The following is an 18988-nucleotide window of genomic DNA, read 5'->3' as shown; positions in this document are numbered from 1 at the left end:
TGAGAACCTATGTAGAACCTAATGGAGAAAGCTTGATGGTAGTGAATCTTCTCAGAAGTGGCCAACCTATCATAATGAGGACCTGTCCAGGAATCTGAGGATGCACTTGCCTCGCTTAGCTGAAATAAGGTCAGCACTCATGTAGAAAAACAAAAAAGCTCATCTCATCTTGGTCACAATACACCTTCATGACCTCCAGCTTTTTTTTCTTTTCTTTTTTTTTTTTACTTTTCTGTGAATGAATTAATTGAATGAATTGAAGTAATTTGTTTCCTCATGTTGTCCCAATCTTGTATTAACTTTCATATCAAAGTTATATCAAGTTCATATCAAGGCCAATATGAACTTTGCTGCATCTGAGCATTAACCTACTAACTGGACCAATTATAGGCGTATGGGTGGATTTGTAGTGAAGCGTTTAATACAAATGCTATTACATTCATAGCTTTTTATAGCCTGGAGCAGATATGAAGTCGACAGAAGATGGGTTGAGAGTCATTTTATCGTTAAATTGTTTGGGTTAATGCTGGTCTAGTGGCAGCCTGGCTGCTGTCCTGTTGAGAGGAAAGCTGTCTCTACGGTGTTCAGCAGCAGGTCGCTGCAGCCTCCAGCCTGAGCACAAATGAAATCCAGGCATCGTGAACGCGCGCAATGACGTCGCAGCTGCGCTCCTGTAGTGATGGTGGCGGAGTGCGCGCGCGCTGGACAGTAATGGCTGCCCTAGATCGGCGGATTTCTATCCTTGATGAATTTGTAGGGCAGAGCTGGAACACTTGGATAGATAAGGCCGACGTTTCCACACCGGAGGGTGAGTGATGGCTTCGCCCTGAACCCTATCTCGTCTGACACAGTGTCTAGCGGCCACAGTGAAATCAGTTCTTTTAAACGGACAGGACCCATTCACCATAAGCCAAACAAAAGACCCGCCGGGTCCTAGCGCGGATCGGGTTCGCGGTCAGCGCCGCACTTCGGCAAACCTCCCAGGTCCTAGCGCTCAGTTAGCACAGTGACTGCAAAAAAAAATAAAAACACGACAGCACAAAATGGGTGTCTGTATATATAGAAAGGGAAAAGACCGTGTTAACGGTCGCTGTGTTTATGTTGGTGTTTATTTTCTGTGATTCCCAAAGGCTTGAGGATGCGGTGCAGTTGACAGGCAGACTAGCTTGCTAGCTTGCGCGCTAACCGTCCCCGCTGGCTTAGGTTGGGTATGGAAGCTAGCTAGCTAGCATAGCCAGCATAGCCAGCTTGCTAGCTAAATGAATTGAAGACAACGGGAAGTGAAGGTGAAGCTCAGGCTCAGGCCAGCAAACTACCATGGCAAATAAGCTAGCTAGCTAGCTACTGAGCCAAGTTCCACTTGTCACTTGCCCGGTTGACAGGCCGGGTGTTTGGGGCACGTTGGTCTTAAATGATGTCTTCAAACCCAAGTGACACTAATCTTAACATCCTTCAAATGCTAGCTACCTGGCCTGTCACGGTTAAATCAAAAAATGTGCTTTCATTCTTGCTAGCACTGTATTTTCCAGACACCTGGGTGCAGCGTTTAAGGCTCTCAGCTTGTGTCTCGCCATAGCTGACCGCTGAAATGATGTCCAGGATGACCGACCCCCTCCCTCCCCTCCTCCCTCTACAACAACATCTTTACGGCTCGCTGCATTAAATAAATCCACATAACACGCGAGTATTGTGGAAGAGATTATGCATCAGCATAACTAGGCCACTTATTCTGAGGGGAAAGAAAACACTGATCCAGCACTCGACCTGCACTGCCTCTGTTACCAAGCAGGCACCGAGGTTTATGTGGGTCAAGTTGCATCCAGTCCACATAGGTGTAGAAGCAGAATTTTGTCACTGAAAATCAAATAGATATTCCCTCTTATGGCAATTGTAGGTCATCAGCCGTTACGTAGTTGTTGTCTGGTATTTTCCTTTTTTTTAATTTGACACTGAAGTTATGATACTAATGTAGTTTAAGACAAGACTTCACTATTATGTGTTGGACACAGATGGAAATTTAGCTTCCGCCTTTAAACACACACACATACACACCAGGGAAAGCACACATGCCCGGAGCGGTGGGCAGCCATTGCTGCGGCGCCCGGGGAGCAGAGAGGGTGAAGGGCTTTGCGCAAGTTCTCGAGCCTGGGTATATATATATATATATATATAGGCCGGAGCTCTAACTACTGAGCCACCACTGCCCTCATTACCAATAATAGATATCGAAGTCTTTTTTGATGACGCACACATCTATTACATTGGCCCGTTTGTCCAGTTCAAAGCAATGATGGACATTTTTTTATTATTACTGTACTAATGGCAATAATAGATGTATTTATCCTGAGCACTTTATATTTGTCCCATGTTCCACAGCTTGGTGAACCGTGGCATGCTTGTCTCCATGGGGAGTCGAATCTTAGTCTGCTATGGGGAACCACCAAACTGAACATGTCTTTGAAGATCAACTAGTGTTTCAATCAGATTATTTAGTGAGCTGATCCCTCCACAGTGACATTACCTTCTTGTCCTTTCTGTAATTATGTGTTCACTGACCACTGCTTGCTCCTTTCAGGGACCTCTGGGGAAGAGTGCAGCAAGAATGTGAAAAAAAGAATGGAAACCATGACTCTTAGAAAAGAGGGTGAGTGGCTGTCACTATCCTACTTGCCTCAAAAGCTGTTTCTTTAAGTCCGTGCCGCTTTAAGGACTGATGCTGCAAGTGGTACCCAACATTATTAGGACAGACTGGCATTTGACACAATTGGAAAGTGGAAAATTGCAGCATTCTTGAAACTGATCCCTGTTCTTGTTTACAGACATGTGCATATATGGACACTGCCCGTCCCAGGATGAATTCTACCTGGTAGTGTGCAGCCACTGTGGGCAAGTAGTAAAGCCACAAGCTTTTGAGAAGCACTGTGTGCGGCGGCACGGTTCCCTCAGCAAGCTCTGTGGCCCCCACTCTTCCCTTTCATCTCCTTCGTCACACTGGCCGCAACAGGGGCGCCCCCCCTCCCAGCACAGTGGCCTCCGTGAAAGCAGGGAGGGGAAGCAGCAAGGTGCTGGACCCCCTCGAGTCCCACCACTGCATTCTCCCATTCACAAACCTCCCAAATCCCAGAAGGATGGAAACAGGTATGATTCACTTAATGTTGAGCAAGTGCCTGTAATCTACGGCTCTCTCTTAAAAGTGTTTTTTTTTTCCAGTCTTTTGCAGCTGGACAAGTTCTCCCATGGGAGCCCCCCATCGCCTCCATATTCATGTACGCCGACTCCTCGAGATCCACCATGGCATCCAGGGTCCACGCCACCCAAAACACCACCCAAAATGCCCCCTCCTTTAGATAAGCCTCTGCAGAAAGGAACAGACATGCAAAAGCCCTTGCCTGGACCAAGAACATACAGCAGAACTTACAAAAAAGTCCCAAGTATGATTTTTTTTTGTTCATAATAAATCAGACTAAAGCAGGCTAAACTAATTGTTTAACTCAGACCAAATGTAAAGATGCATGTTTCAGGTTAGATATGCTTTTTTTAATCTCCTTTATCCCCATTGTCTTCAGAAAAAGAATGCGACTTGGATAAGCACTGTGGAGTACTTGATCCTGAAAAGAACAAGCTCTGCACCAGGTTGCTTACATGTAATGTAAGTACATATTGTGCATACATAACAGAGTAATATTACATATGTTTTATGGCCCTGGCTGTAAAAAAGATCCACATAATAATAGCTACAGGTTCGGTACATTCACATTAAAGACATTTGGCTGATGCTCTTATCCAGACAGATGCACATTGGACTCTTGTTACAAGGTGGATAAATGTAGAGTCTTGCACAGTGCCCTATTCACACCTGGTAATAACATGCTTCTAATTGGTGATCTGATCATATGTGGCCAGCACAAAGTACAAAGCCCTGCCGGCATCAACCCCGCCACTGCCTCATCCAGAAAATACATAAATCCTTCGCAGTCCATCTCCCCACGCAATTGAAAAATCCAGCACTGGAGCATGAGCAAGCACATGGTGTCAAAACAAAAGCAGCGGGAGAGTGACTGCATGAATAGCTATGACCCGAAACATTAATATTTTTATTATTAATACCAGGCTTTAACAGGACCTTATTGGAGTAGTGTGGTGTGCCAGGGAATCTAACTCTGGTTTGCCATGGGGAAGGTGGTAATATCCACTACACTACACCAACCACGAGATGCATATTGCCACCCCAACCAATAAAAATGGAAGCATTAGTGTAACTGGAAAACATTCTGTAAACCACAGAGGAAACATCATCTCTTTAGGTTGCATTAGATCTTCCAGATTGTTTGGTTACACGCCCCTCCTGGTAGGCAAACATTACACTCTTTAAAACACCTAATTTCTCCCCCTTGTCCTGTCGTGTTCCTCAGATTCACTCTATTCGTCAGCGTAGGCAGGTGGTGGGGAGGAGTAAGAACTTTGATCAGCTGGTTTTGGAACTGAAGATGAGCTCTAAAGCTCGGGAGCGGGCTCCTCCTGTGATTAGAGACGTGCCAGAAGAAAGCCCTCCCTGTCCTCAGGCTCCCGCAGCAGACCCACTGCCCCAGCCATGCAGGCGCCAGATGGCCAACTATGTTTCTCTCAGGTATGGGGCAGGGTTTGTTAACTAAACATAACTAAGTTAACTAAATACACTTATAGTTAAAACTTTACACACAATCATTATGTCAGATTTTACTGTGGAGCTCTATTTGGCATAGCAATATTGGCCTGTCACTTCTTTCTGGAGCAAAAAATTGGTACACATGATTAAGGGGGGGTGGGTCACAAATATGCATGCTCCCATTCAGTGATGCTGAAAGTCCAGAAACTTTGCACAGAACTGATAAGGATAATCATAGATTCTATCGACATAGATAGAATGTCTATTGGAGCCATTTCCAAACAACTGCAGATTCTAACATCACAGATTTTATTGTAGCAACTTTATCTGGAAGAGGTGTTAAGCATCTGTTAGACAGTTCAAAAACCACCAGGTTTGACCCCCAAACACATCTAAGGTGGTTGTGGAATGTATAGATTAGTTTAACATTAAGCTTTTGGGATGGCCTTCCCAAAGTCTTGACCCCACATCTGTGGACTGTGCTTAAAAGTCACATCTGTGGACTGTGCTTAAAAGTCACATCTGTGGACTGTGCTTAAATGTCACATCTGTGGACTGTGCTTAAAAGTCACATCTGTGGACTGTGCTTAAAAGTCACATCTGTGGACTGTGCTTAAAAGTTAAACCAGCTCATTTAATTTTGCCTAGAGGAGTGGTAAATATCCAACCAGAATTCAGCAAGAAGCTTGTTGATGGCTTCTAAAAGCGTCTGGTCCAGGTTTTGCTTGTTAAGAAACAGTAAACCAAAAAGCTGCGCTGTTTGCATATATTTTCCTGTACTACAACAAAGAAGTTTAACGTTAATTTATGATGACACTAGTGTTGCTATGATTATTTCCAGAATTACTTAATCCTGGCTATTATTCACTGAATCATTTGATAAAACCCATATACCTTCCACAGTTCCCTCTCAATTTGCCCTAGTGCCTGACTTTCAGATTTGTCACCCTGTGACTGACATTTCTTTTTATGGTTATTTCTTCTTATGGTTATGTGTGCATCATATATACATTATATGCCAACAACTAATTGACTTTGTTGACTGAGCATTGCAGCCTTAATTGGAATATTTGGAATATTGTTTTATTATTTTTAATATTATTTATGTATGTGTGTGCGTGTGTGTGTGCGTGTTGCGGGCGTAGGTCCAGGACTTCATCAGAGAGTGGTGTAGAGGTGGAAGAGCCAGCTCAGTGCCCCCCACCTCATTCAGCTTCTCTCTCCAGTGAAGAAAGTGATGGTGAAAACCAGGAGGAAGCCACAGATCTACCCACCAGCACATGCCACCCCAAACCGTTGGGGGTGAGCTTGTCCTCTAAAGCTATTACTATGTTATGTTGATTAAAGCTACTATGTTCTGATTAGTAGTAGTAGTAGTAGTAGTAATAATAATAATGATAATAGTATGTAAAATAATTTCATGAGGATTTAGTTTCTGATCTGATCTTTCCTCCTACTTTCTCTCTCTGCTGCAGCTGTGCACATTTGGCGCGCGCGTGCTGGGATGTAGTGTGTTGGCGTTCGACCGCAGGCTCTTCCACCTGCGCTCTGCACTCAGTGCCATGGTGGAGCAGCACCTCAGCGCCCACCTGTGGAAGTGAGTCAGCCAACTGCACCAAATGGCTGGGATGTTGTGTGAAGGTCCAAGAAGTAGACTGTGTCTGTGGAAATTAGTACAGTGAAGTAAGAGTGAGAATGGCCGACTTTGCCATGCTAAAGGATTTGTCGTACAGGCTTAGTGGGATGTTGATACCAAAAAATGCATGCAATAAATGTGATGTTAATAAAGGAATTGGCAGGACAAATATGACAAAATGCGAAATTCACAATTGAATTTATTGAATGAATTTAAATGTTGTTGATTAGCCAAGATAGTTCTACTATAAATTGGTTGCATCACCAGGCTATTCCTTTAACTGTAATTTTTTTTGACACTTCAGATGGTTTTCCTAAACATATCTGATCTCCATAGGAAAATCCCTCAGGTGTCTGAGCTGCGCTCTCATCACTCTCCATCAGCCTTCCCACCTGCTTCCCAGTCTCACAGTGCTGTGCGCAGCCCACCTAGCAGAGTCCCCACTCCCAGTGCCTCCTCTCTTAGGACTAGCACCTCCTCTGTCCCCAGACGTCCCCCTGGGGACACCAGTACCTCAGGACAATCAGAGCCCAGGACTTCTAACTCAGCTCCCCCCTCTAAAACCCTGACCAAAGCCCCCGAGGCCTCTGGCCCTGGCCGGCCCCGGAACCCAGGGAGCCGCCCCAGCAAGCAGCCTCAGCAAGCCAAGGTCGGGCAGCTGCAGGACAGCCCCACAGCCAGGAAGCGCAGGAAGTCTCCTCCGCAGGAAGAAGATCCGCCAGGCCAGAACAAGAGCTTCTCGTCCCCAAAAGATCGACAACCCTCCTCAGCCAGACCCTCACTCTCCCCTTCTCACGGACCAGTCAATGGCGTTCTTTCGCCAGGCAGCAAGCCGCGGCCCCAGTTGCACGTTACTGAGATGCAGGGCTTGGCCAAGCGAAGCCCTACTCCTATTACCTCCCACATGTCTCTACCCTCTCCCCCAGAATCCTCCTCTAACGATGGTGGAGGTGCCTCAGGGCTGCACCGAAAGGCTCTTGGCCATGAGCACAAAGGGCCCAGCAGGAAACGCAAGACCAGCGGTGCCTCTTCCCCAGAGCCTCCCTCACGTCACCCCAAACCCAACAGCCTGTCCTTCACCCATGCTCCCTCCAGCCTTTTCTCCTGGAAGAGAGACAGCAAGGCAAAGCCTGTCTCACTCAATCTTGAGAAGAAACTGGATGCACAGAAGGTGAGCTCCTTACAGATTAACTGCTGTAGAGATCTTTGACCTTATTAAGGATTCAGGATGCATAGTGTTGACCAAGGCGGTTTTGCCCAATATTTAAATATTGGAGAATTTCCCACTTACATACTGCCACCCCTAAATAAGCAGTAACATGCTGCTTATTTAGCCTTTCACTTGAGCTACACTATGTGGACAAAAGTATTGGGACACCTGCTCATTTATTGCTTGCATTCAGCAAAGGCCTATTCTCTACAGGGACAAGCTGATAGTGTGCATTTGCACACCTGTGTCAGCAATGGGTGCAACTTAACATAGCTGAATGCATTCATTAGAAATGGGTGTCCACACACATTTTGACAGATAGCATATGTGGCTAATGTATCTGAAAAGTAATGCAAGCATGTGGCTGCCAGGTTAGCACTATGTGCAATCTGCATGTCTAAATAGTTTACAGACTTGTCTCAATCTACATGGATTTGTTGAGCAATCGCTGAACTTACTCTGTACTATTTATTCTTCTTCCCACAGCCAAAGCTTCATCACTGAGGGCAGTCTGCCTTAAAACCCACCAGGAGTTAAAAGTCTACTGCCATGTTTTGCCACAAACTTTATGCACAGGACGGTCAAAGCGTTTGCAATTCACCCCAGGAGGATGTGCGCATGTGTATGTATGTATGTATGTATGTATGTGTGTGTGAGAGTGAATTTTGTACATTGAATTTCTGTATGTGTATGAATGAATTGAATTCCTGTGTGTGAGTATAGAAATACCTCAAGTCCTACCTTATGCTGCTAAACAATGTCAGATGTTGAAAATATAAAATAAATATCCCATACACTTGAATACCTTTCTCTGTTGTTGAACTGTTACAGCATGTGATCACCACTAGATGGCGCTGCATCATCACTTCATTCATGCATACGCTGTCGAGGCCCAAATAAACAGCCTTCATGGCTGAGACACCAGAGCGACATATGGTATGTTCTGTAAGCAGTTGTTATGTTGCCAGTATTGAAGTATTTAAACTGCCAAACCCTTTGTTTAAAGTTGGGCTCTCAGAACTGGCATCTGAGTGAATCATGTGAACAGTGTGTTTATTTTAAGGATGAAAACAATGCCATATACCCCAGTTTATATGTATTAAATTTACATTTATGGCATTTAGCTGACGCTCTTATCCAGAGCGACTTACAAGGTTACTCGTATTACAGATGTGGGCCAATGTAGTGTTAGGAGTCTTGCTAAAGTGTAGCCCAGCTCCTTAAATGATAATGCTAATATACAGTGTCTACAGACAGTATTCACCCCCTTGGATTTCTTTCCCCATTTTATTGTTTTTATGAATGGAATTGTGTTCAATATAATTTGGCTGTTTTCACAAAAAAATCACAAAAGATTCTCAGTATTCAACCCCTTCAATTGAATAGTAAACACACCTTTCCTGCAGTCACAGAGTCTGTGTGGATAGGTCTTAATCAGGCTTGCACATCTGGACACTGCCATTTTACTCCATTCCTCTTTGTTAAACTGAGCAAGCTGTCAATTTGTATGGGGATAGCCCTTTTTAAGTCCAGCCCTATTGGATTGATGTCTGGGCTTTAAAACAATTTCTGTGTAGCTTTTGTTGTATGTGTCAGATCATTGTCTTTCTGGAAGATACATTTTCTCCCAAGTCGTAGTCTTCTTGCTGTCTGCATCAGACTGTCCTCCAGGATTTCCCTGTATTTAGCTAGATTCATTTTACCCTGTACCTAAACAAACCTTCCAGGGCATCCAGGCCAAGAGGTATCCCCACAGCATGATGCTGCCACCACCATGCTTCATGGTGGGGATGGTGTGCTGATGCGCAGTGTTTGGTCTGATGGCCACCAGACCAAAGAACCTTCTTCCAGTTGAGCTTGGAGTCTCCCACATGCCTTGAACTAGAGACTGAATTCTCTTTGAGGTCTCCCAATGGTGAAGAACATGGGCAACAGCCATATGCAGAAACGTTCCCCTCACTAGTCGCCTTCTTTTGCACACTCGCTCATTTTGATGGGGCCAGCCTGCTTTACATGCCATATTCCTTCTATTTCTTAATGATGAACTAAACGGAACTGAATGTTCTTGGATGACTTGGATTGCGTTTTTTGAATCCATCCCCTGACTTGCACCATCAATAACCTTTTCTTGTTGGAAGGAGTTCTTCTGTCTTTATGGTGTATTTGTATGAATACTGGGTATACTGACTAACTGACTTACCAGTGACTGGTCCTTCCAGAAAGGTGTCTTTATACTACAATCACTTGAGACACGTTCACTGCACACACTGGAGGTGATCTCTATTTCACTAATTGTGAGACTTCTAGCACTGATTGCTTGCTTTTTTTGTAAATTCAGTTCACCATAATCTGGTTGTTAAAACAGTCAAATGGAAAAAACATTCAAGGGGGTGAATACTTTTTATCGGCACTGTAGTTCCATTTTTGTTCTCACGTTTGTTCTCCAGACTCACGTTTGGAGAAAAAATAAAAAAAATACCCATATAATTTAGAGAGGTTCCCAGATGTAGACACCCCTTTTAATAAATGTATTAGGCTACTTTAAGTTGCACCCACAGCTGCCGCAGTTTATCTAGTGCCTAAAGGGAAGTACTGCCAATAGAATAGGACTCTTCGGAGCAAATAAACATGAGCCTGTTGGCACCATGCCTAATGCCAGGTATGGGCTAGAGGGGGGTATAAAGCCCCCAGAATTGAGCTGTGGATGAGTTGAGGATGATGTAGGGTGGTGATCATCCAACAGCTTGACCTCACTACTGCTCTTGTCAATAAATGTATCAAATCTTCTCAGCATTGCTCAAAAATCTAGTAGTAAGCCTTCCCTGGGCAGCTGACACAGTTACTCCAACAAAAGCAGGATAAAATCTTTAATACCCTTGGTTTCTGAAGAAACAATGAATGAACAGGTGTCCCAATACTTTTGTCCATATAGTAGTAATAAGCATTAAATGGTGCATCCAGTAATCATGTGTGTAAAACCAGTTAATACCGAAAGGCTTTAAATATACTTATTGACTCTACGCTGTCATGAAAACTCCTGGAATGCGAATTCCTGAGTGAATGAATGGGAACCCTTTTTGTGGTGTAAAGCATGTGCAACCTATTTGACAAGCTTTTTGGGCAAAGTTTTTGTAAAGCTTGTCCAGTTTCACCACAGTAGCTACAGTAGCTACAAAAACATTTTTTCTGCCTAGAGCCTGGATACATCACTTGGGTTCTACCTCCAGTATTTAGTCGAATTGGAATATCATGTGGTTCAACAGTAAATCAAGCAGAAGTGAAGCAGACTCCAAACATGAAGCGGTCACCTTTTTTAATTCATTTTCAGAATGTATCATTTTAATCATTTGTCTACATTAAAACCTCTACAGGTCTGGCTTAAGCTTTACCAAAAACCTCTCCTTCCTCAGACAATCTAGCATACAGACGTATTACAGCAAGACTTCTATAGCTCTAATACAGGACCAGCATTATGCAGCATCTACTAGATATTGCACTCGTAATATGCTCACTGAGACATAGGCCATGTTGTACTATGAGGCTACTACTACCCTCAAGACATTCATTTTGTACTGGTGTGATCTCCAGTAGCTGGGTGTGTTTTATTTCCATATCTCCTTGCTCTTACGAACAGTAACGGCAAAAGCATGGGTTTGTGGACAATGGGCTGGCACTGCCACTTCAATTAATAGTCTCTAATACCCAAAGATTCAAAACTACAAGATCTGCCATACCTAAGAAATTGGTAAAATTGTACTTACACTTAAAATGAAAGGTGCTATAAAGAGTTCTTTGAGTGATACCATAGAAGAACCACTTACGTAGAAGATACACTATGTGTCCAAATGTTTGTGGACACCCCTTTTAATGAACGCAATCAGCTACTTTAAGTTGTAATCATCTCTTACACGGACATCCTCTATCTAGTTTCTGTAGAGAAGTACTGCCGATAGAGCAGGACCGTCTGGAGCAGATGAACATGAACCTATTGGCACCATGCCTAATGCCAGTCTAATGTACCACCCAGCACTGAGCTGTGGAGCGGTGAAACTGTGTTCTCTGAAATGATGGATGGTGCTCCAGTATATCTAATACTTCTGGCGTGAGCAGGGGAGTTGGGGATGAGCTGGGGTGGTGATCATCCAACATCCTGACCTCACTAATGCTCTTGTCGCTGAATGCAATCAAATCCTTAGAGCAATGCTCCAAAATCTAGTAGAAAGCCTTCCTTCCTATAAAGTAGACACTGTTACTCCAACAAAAGCAGGGTACACCTATTGTTTTAATAGCCTTGATTTTGGGAATAAATAACGAATAACGAATGAGCAGGTGTCCCAATACTTTTGTCCAAATAGTGTAATATGCGTAAAGGTGCCAATGTAAAGGTTTTTAACCATTTTAAAGATACTTTATACTCACAGCTTGTTTACAAAAAGGGTTCTTGATGGAACCAAAAGTGCCTCTTCTACGGCATCGCTCAAAGAACCCTGTGAAGCACCTTTATTTATTTCTTTTATTAAGAGCGTTACCTACATACATACGCACATACATGGCTCTTGCCAAATTCAAAAGTCACACTCTCACACAGTGTTGAAGTGTCTAGGTAGGAACTAGGTACATTCGCACACTTGATATGTTGTAGTGTGCTTATGTTCTACACTATCCCAGCAAAGGTATTAGAGGCTAGTAGAGTAAAGCAGAGCCACGGCAGTTCTCTCCGGGGTGTTGTCACATACGTCATCTCTCTTTACATGTAACAGTGTATTCCTGAAGAAGAGCATACGTTATTACCCAGCTACTCTACAATACAGTGCTTTGTTGCCTCCAAAGGTACATTTTGTGATGGCTTAGTGAAGTTCGATTCCTTTACTACTAATTTCTTAACGTCATTTACAGACCTAAAGTGACGAGACGTACTGTAAACATAACCGTCAATTATATCATAGGACAGAAACAGTCTTTACAGATAATGTTATCATAAAAATCAACATCTCGGGTCACAACTGGAATCCAGACGACTGCATAAAGAACACAATATATAAAGAAGAAGGTTGCCAGATATGCTCCTGGTGATCTGCTTCCTGACGCAGTCTGGCTCTAGCCTCAACCCACTCCATCCACCTAATCAGGCTCTTCAGGAGCATCTGCCCATTAGAGGCCAGCTGTATTCAATTACATGGTGCTGCCAGATCTCCAGGAGCAGGCTTGGAGCACTGCTGATAGAAGAAAGAGGAATTCAGCCTCTCTTGAGACGTGGTGGACGAAGATGGTTCGCTGGTTAAGAAAACACTGTCTCATAAACACTGTAAACAAACAACACGACGGCACACGAAAGCACAGATGTACTTGTCCACAAAGTGCTGAATGATGAACACGGATTAAATAGTAGAATACTGCTGCCGCCTAAGAATACCTCCAGGAAAACACATGACAACAGCTGGCAGGTCGCTAGATCTTGTTTGGGAAGGAAAGCACTTGGCTGTCAGGTGAGGCGCGCTTGATAGCGGCTGAGACATCGGCCTCTTCCCGCAGAGATCATGATGCTGAGGACACCAACTCGCCACAGAATTTTGGCTTCAGCTGAAGAGGCTTTTGAAAAAGGCCTGAAACTGCCCACTGCCTGTCCACTGCCTGCCCACTGTCTGCTCTCCTTCTCCATGACTTCGTCTTCCCTGAGATAATGCTGTGCAACCAGATGTGCTCTCACCTTGGGTCTGAGCAGACTCATACTAAAGCCAAAAATCATCTGTTGGGATCTTCTTACATGGATCGATTGAGTCTTCTCCTGTCAGTTGATATCATTGTTTTCTGCATATTATTTCCATAGAGATGAAGCTGACCCATCTCTAGGTGACTTTGACTGTTTTTCAAGTCCTAATAGACAAGCAGGGTGAAAGTAAGCATGATCTGGCTGCCTTACCACTCTGATCTACTCTCCCTGTCTCTCTCCCTCTCTTTTTCCGTCTGAGCAAATGGGAAACCGGAGAACCCTAATTATTAATGGTGTTGGGATAGAGCTATAGGGTGTCACGCCTGAGTGCTACATGGACTGTGTCAATGCTATGCACCAGTACACTGGAAACCAGGGCGTGCTGAAGAAATCAGGATGTTCAAGCCAAGCCACCTGCCATTTGATTGCTGGACTGGGAGCCTTGAACATTACCATTAAGGAAATGGGATGGAATTTAGGCCTATAGTCTTTAGACACCGTCACTGGACTATAATGTAATTGGCACATATACTGGTACAGCCTATAAGGCGCATTGGTTACAGCTAGGTATAGGCCTGTCACGATAATCACGGATCCGATTTATCGTACACCATATCTACATGACCTCAATCTCAATTTGCTGAACTACATATTGCCCATTGTGTTTCCTTGCATGTTTGTTTACATAAGAATGCCACCAATATTTTTAGCCAGTTGTGCAATGAGCAAAACATCAGTAAAACAGCCTCCGTTCACACAGAGCGCACTGCGACAGGTGAACACGTGTTGTTGTTGTTTTTTAAAACTCAACATTTAAAAATATGCTACAAACTTTTGACAGGCAGTATGGACTGCACAGCTCCCAAACTATTAGTAATTCTAAGTTCCTTGCTCTTTAAAAGGCTGTAATTAATTATTATGCTATTATGTTATTAATATATTGGTAGCATCAGTGTCTTAAAATGACAATAAAATCAATTATCGCAATTATTTCTGGGACAATACACTGTCCAAAAACATATATATATATATTTTTAGTTAATGTGACAGGCCTACCAAGGTAAAATGGGACACCAACTGGACAATACTAAACACTACCAATAATCTCTTAACTCTTGATCTCGTATCTGAATCTGATCAATGTGATGTAAACAGCCGCCCTGAAAAACGATTCTGGATCGGAACAAACGCTTGACATCACCCTACCCCCGCCCCCCAAACCCACCTCCCTCGCCATGTCTCTGGGCCTTGTTTTCTCATCAAGCTCACAAAGAACCCTGGGGGTCTAAGATGTAATTAGAGCCTAGATCATTTCTACAACATTCTGACAATGGATGACTCAGCCATGACTAAAAGCCAGCAAAATATGCAAATAAAGATGAATTCGGGAAAAGGCTCGAGAACCAGCTGTCTGGAAAAAACATGATTTTGGCTTCTGAGTCGCGTAACGTCCTCGCTTTTACTCTACAGACGAGCGACAGGGAGATGCATCATTCTATTTAAAGAGGTCATTAGCATTCAGGTAACGTATCGGTCTCGGGTTGTCATGACAGACAGCCTCATGCAAATGAAGCTGCGCAAATGAGAGATTACCTCAAAAAAGGATGTCAGTCGTCAGGTAATTAGGAGCCATTGTTTTACGCTGAAAATGTCCTGGTCGCACGACCACGGCGAACCGATTTACTGTTAAACAGGGGATTCATCTCACATCATTTCTGAGTGAAATGTTCAAACCCCAATCAGGGATCACTGTCGCTGGCAGCTCAGTTACAGTTTATGGTGCTACAACAACCATTAGACTGGACATTACTTACTGGCAACACAACTAGACTAAACTAACATGTGGTTGCAGAGCTTCCGGATGGAAAACTCCGCTAGCTGTAACCCTGTTCGAACAGTACCCGACGTGCGGTTTTTATTGCAAGTGTCTGTAATTGCAATGCAAAAGAAAAATCAACTTTGGCTTCATTTCAAACAGATAACAGCTAACTAAGTTCCGGTACGCATGGTTCACTCACTGGATGAACATTAGCCAATGGAATATCCGTGATCATTTCTCGCTGTGATGGGAAAATGCCAAGCAGAATTCCTCTTTTCCTTATTTACGCACTTAAAAATCACCCACACAGAGGTTTTAGGCTTGAACGGGATGGGTTTCCTCATGGTTTCCCTTTTAAGTTGGAGGTGTTGAACTGCTAAAAGCAGATGGAAAACCTTGCTACATTCCTGCAAAGACTCAATACTCAAATATTCAGCATTCGACGTAATGCAGCTTCAACCTAATGGCATGCCCCTCCTGTAGGAATGACTCATGACTGAAGTCTATATATAACGTGGTGATGCTGGTAAGTTAGCATTTGGGGAAGGAGAGCATAAATACTGTCAGTGCTGCTAATGGCTACAGGCCACAAAGCTATAGTCTTTATATATTAGCAGTCTTTAGGAATCATGCTTATGACTTATGATTATATAGCGAATGTGTCGTTCCTTACACATCTCTTATTGAACAATATGGCTTCCCAGTTATACCTCCTATTCATGGAGAAATGAATCTCGTCATTTTTCCCATCTGCCTCCCTACTTTCCAATGATCAAGTCCACTTACCGTATATGGCAAGACCTTTTCACAGTATATACTTAAATGCTACAGAATTAAATGCTGGAAAGTTTTTTTTCTACCTTGTCCTTGTCAAACTCAAAAAAAAGAAAAGAAAAAAAAGAAAGTGATACAACACTGTATATCTAATCAGCCGAATGCCGAGGGGCTCAGACTGAATTTCCGCCACTTTCGTTATCCAGGGAAGTCACAGTAGCTCAGTATCTCTGGATATAGCTCTCACGATACACATCCACAACAGAAGGCCCCTCCCAGTTTGAACGCTGGACAGCATCCATACAGACTACTAGACTACTATGGGTGTGTCAGAGAAGACTGAACTAATGGAGTCTGCCACTGATTTCTTTCGCTTCCCTTTGCCCTGCCTAGCCTCCTCGTCCAGCTCCTCATCCCCATTGGGGTTCACTTTCCCGTTCTGGCCTTGCAGGTCCTTGGGGTCTATAAAAGCAACGTGCCTGTTGAGTTCTGCTTTGGTGGCCAGATCCTCGTGAGTCGGGGTGGCACTGAGCATGGAGGAGTGGATGCTGTCCTCGTGATGGTTCTTAGATTTGCCTTGCCCTGGACAGCAAAAGCAGCGGCAAGGGGTCAGGTACAGGTAGATCAGCACCAGGACCACGCTGGCCAAGCAGCCCACCAGAGTCGTGTAAGCCGTGTTCAGGGTCTCGCCGTGTCCGCTCTGAGTAAAGTTACGCACTTTCACCCACACGTACAGAGTCTCGTTAAGGTACTCACTCACAGCAAAGCAGGTATACTGACCAGAATCCTCGAGTTTTACTGAACGGATCTCCAGGCTGCCATCTGGGAGGACTGCTGCACTCTGGTTGTTGCCAGGAGACACCGCTATGTTACCAGGTAGCATCCAAGTCTTGGACATGTCCCGCTGCCGGGTGTCACAGTGGAGGACCAGGTTCTGCTCCAAAAAGGGTTCTTCCACTGACTCGTTAAACGTGCTACAGTTTATGTGCATATTCAGCTGGAAAACACGCAGGATATTCTTTTCGGGCCCTGGCAACATGCAGGTGTAGTCATCTTTGAAGTCCACGGCTGAGTTCAGTCGTCGAATGAACCAGTGAGCCATCAGGCTGTACAGCTCACAGTCACAGATGAGAGTGTTGTTGTGGAAGTAGAGTCCGTTCTTGATCCAGGCCGGCAGGCCCTGCAACTCCTGGACGGGAAGGACCTTGATCCGATTGGAAGACAAGTCCAACAAGCTCAGCTTCTCCAGCCGCGTCTTGTCCTTGACCAGCTCCAGGGGGAAGCGTGACACCTGATTCTGGCTCAGGTAGAGCTTCTGTAGGTTGCTGAGGCCCGAGAAGGCAGTGCGATCGATCTGCGAGATATGGTTGTTGTAGAGCAGAAGCACCTCCAGCTCGCCCAACTGCTCAAAGATGTACTCGTCCAGTTGTTGCAAGCTGTTGGAGGAAAGGTCCAGGTAACGCAGCTGCCTGACATATTCGAAAGCCTCTGTAGAGATGAAATACAAGCCATTATGACTCAACAAGAGGTTGTGGAGTTTGGGGAGCTTGTACGTGGTCCATTCTGCCCGCAGCCTAGTGATGTGGTTGTAGCTCAGGTCCAGAACTGCCGTGTACCTGGGCAGTTCCATCGGAACCGTGGTCAAGTTCATCTTGGAGCAGCTGACGATGTTACTGGCGCATATGCATGTCTTGTGGAAGTTCACGAAGGTGCCATCAGACCCTGGCGTCTGTAAAAGGACCAGGGACATACAGATAGTCCACTGAATGCTCAGTCCCGTAGAGGATGACATACCTTCCACTCTCTTTGAGAGACAGCCTGAAAATCTGGATTCCTTCTTCACACAGAACAGCTCGGACCGACGCTCTGACGGAGCTGCAAAGCCTGATCGGAAACAGAGAAACAAAATAAGGCAGCTCAAGCATTGTCGAAAGCGAGGGAGTTCATCAGTAATGCGTAGCGCGGTCATAAAAACGAGTATGAGTCATTTATGACATTGCCAGTGGAAAGACTGGCATGCCTCTCACTCATGCATGCATAATAACAGATTTACAAACAAGAGGCATTCATTCATACAGATTAAAGCACACGCATGCAGCAGAAAGACCCCGTCCTGGAAGCAACTGAGCAACAGTTTTGCTAAGTAGAGGTGAGATGTTATGGCCTCAAGTGCCCCAAGACAGTAGTGTTGCATTGCAGCATTTCCCGAAAGCACTGTCCCATCTCCTAATGAGCCCCAAGTAAACATCATAATGCTATAAAGGCAGGCCTACATTACCTCCAGAGTGCTTAGCTTCGGATTACGATACGTCAAGGTTTGTCTGGAAGCAATTCCCAGGCTGCTCTCTGTTTATCCATTGCACATCACAGTAACGGGGCATGCCTTTCCCAATGCAGAACCCGAAGCCAAGCAGAAGCGCTGAGCGTGTGTTAGACGGTGTATTCTTCTGGAGGAAGGAAACAAAAACGCTCCTGACAAAAACAAAAGGGGGGGGGAGACACGTCCGAACCGAAGCGACCGAGGACAAGCGCGCAAGTAGTGACAAGATTACGTAAAGAAAACGACGCACTGTCTTCTTACAGTCTTCCTACAGGCGGATCATCGCGGAGCAGGCTGGAGAAATCCGTGCGCAATGGCCATTTCGCAGAAAGGTCCACGAGGCTATGACATGGTGCAGTGTGCGTGCGTGCGTGCGTGCATGCGCGCGCTGGTGTGTGTGAGTGTGTGTGTGTGTGTGAGAGAGAGAGAGAGAGAGAGAGAGAGAGGGCGAAGCAGGGTGAAACAGGCTCCTGGAGAGACGCAGCGCTGCTGTGTGATCAGCATCTCTCCATGGCCCATCACTTAAAGCGCATGAGCAGTGGCGCACGAGGAGGGGCGGTGTTTCTCGGTGGTCCCTTCTCAGATAAAAGAACCCACTGGAGCTGCACCCAGCGCAGGCATCGTGCTCCCGAGTCTATCAAATGCTAATTTTCCTCGAATTCCCATCGCAACACACACGTCAGAGCTTCATTCAGCTCCTGCCTGATGTATCGAGCAGCAGTGCGGTGCAGTGTTTCTGCCGCACGGCCGTTATAGCAGCGCATAGCCTGTAGGCTGAACACGTTAACTAGGGTTAGGCGAAAATAGCGAGGGACTAGCGTCACGTGAGACAGGCTCTACAATGTGGATGCCCCCCGTCCCTGGCAACACAAGA

The 18988-nt window shown here is 44.9% G+C and overlaps 2 protein-coding genes across 3 annotated transcripts; one reads left to right on the top strand and one right to left on the bottom strand.

Annotated features, from left to right (window-relative positions):
* Nucleotides 1–686: 686 nt before the first annotated feature.
* On the top strand, nt 687–8281 carry atxn7l2b (ataxin 7-like 2b). Of its 2 annotated transcripts, none has more exons than XM_072681763.1 (10): nt 687–808; nt 2576–2644; nt 2820–3138; nt 3211–3431; nt 3567–3649; nt 4413–4627; nt 5791–5947; nt 6121–6242; nt 6618–7452; nt 7978–8281. In XM_072681763.1, the coding sequence occupies exons 1-10, from the start codon at nt 712–714 to the stop codon at nt 7993–7995; spliced, it is 2136 nt and encodes a 711-aa protein (XP_072537864.1). In that variant the 5' UTR covers nt 687–711; the 3' UTR covers nt 7996–8281. The 2 variants fall into 2 exon arrangements, with proteins under 2 accessions (XP_072537864.1, XP_072537865.1); XM_072681764.1 differs by lacking the exon at nt 687–808 and adding an exon at nt 1281–2492.
* A 2506-nt stretch (nt 8282–10787) lies between these two features.
* On the bottom strand, nt 10788–18748 carry amigo1 (adhesion molecule with Ig-like domain 1). Its single transcript, XM_072681766.1, has 2 exons — nt 18073–18748; nt 10788–17678 (listed from the first exon to the last, which is right to left on the bottom strand). Exon 2 carries the CDS (start codon nt 17584–17586, stop codon nt 16105–16107), a length of 1482 nt encoding a protein of 493 aa, XP_072537867.1. The 5' UTR covers nt 17587–17678; nt 18073–18748; the 3' UTR covers nt 10788–16104.
* Between the last annotated feature and the right edge of the window lie 240 nt (nt 18749–18988).

The sequence above is a fragment of the Salminus brasiliensis genome, chromosome 6, assembly GCF_030463535.1.
Source record: "Salminus brasiliensis chromosome 6, fSalBra1.hap2, whole genome shotgun sequence".
Taxonomy (NCBI): domain Eukaryota; kingdom Metazoa; phylum Chordata; class Actinopteri; order Characiformes; family Bryconidae; genus Salminus; species Salminus brasiliensis.
Note: the sequence above shows the minus strand (reverse complement) of the source record. Positions and strands in the feature narration are given on the sequence as shown.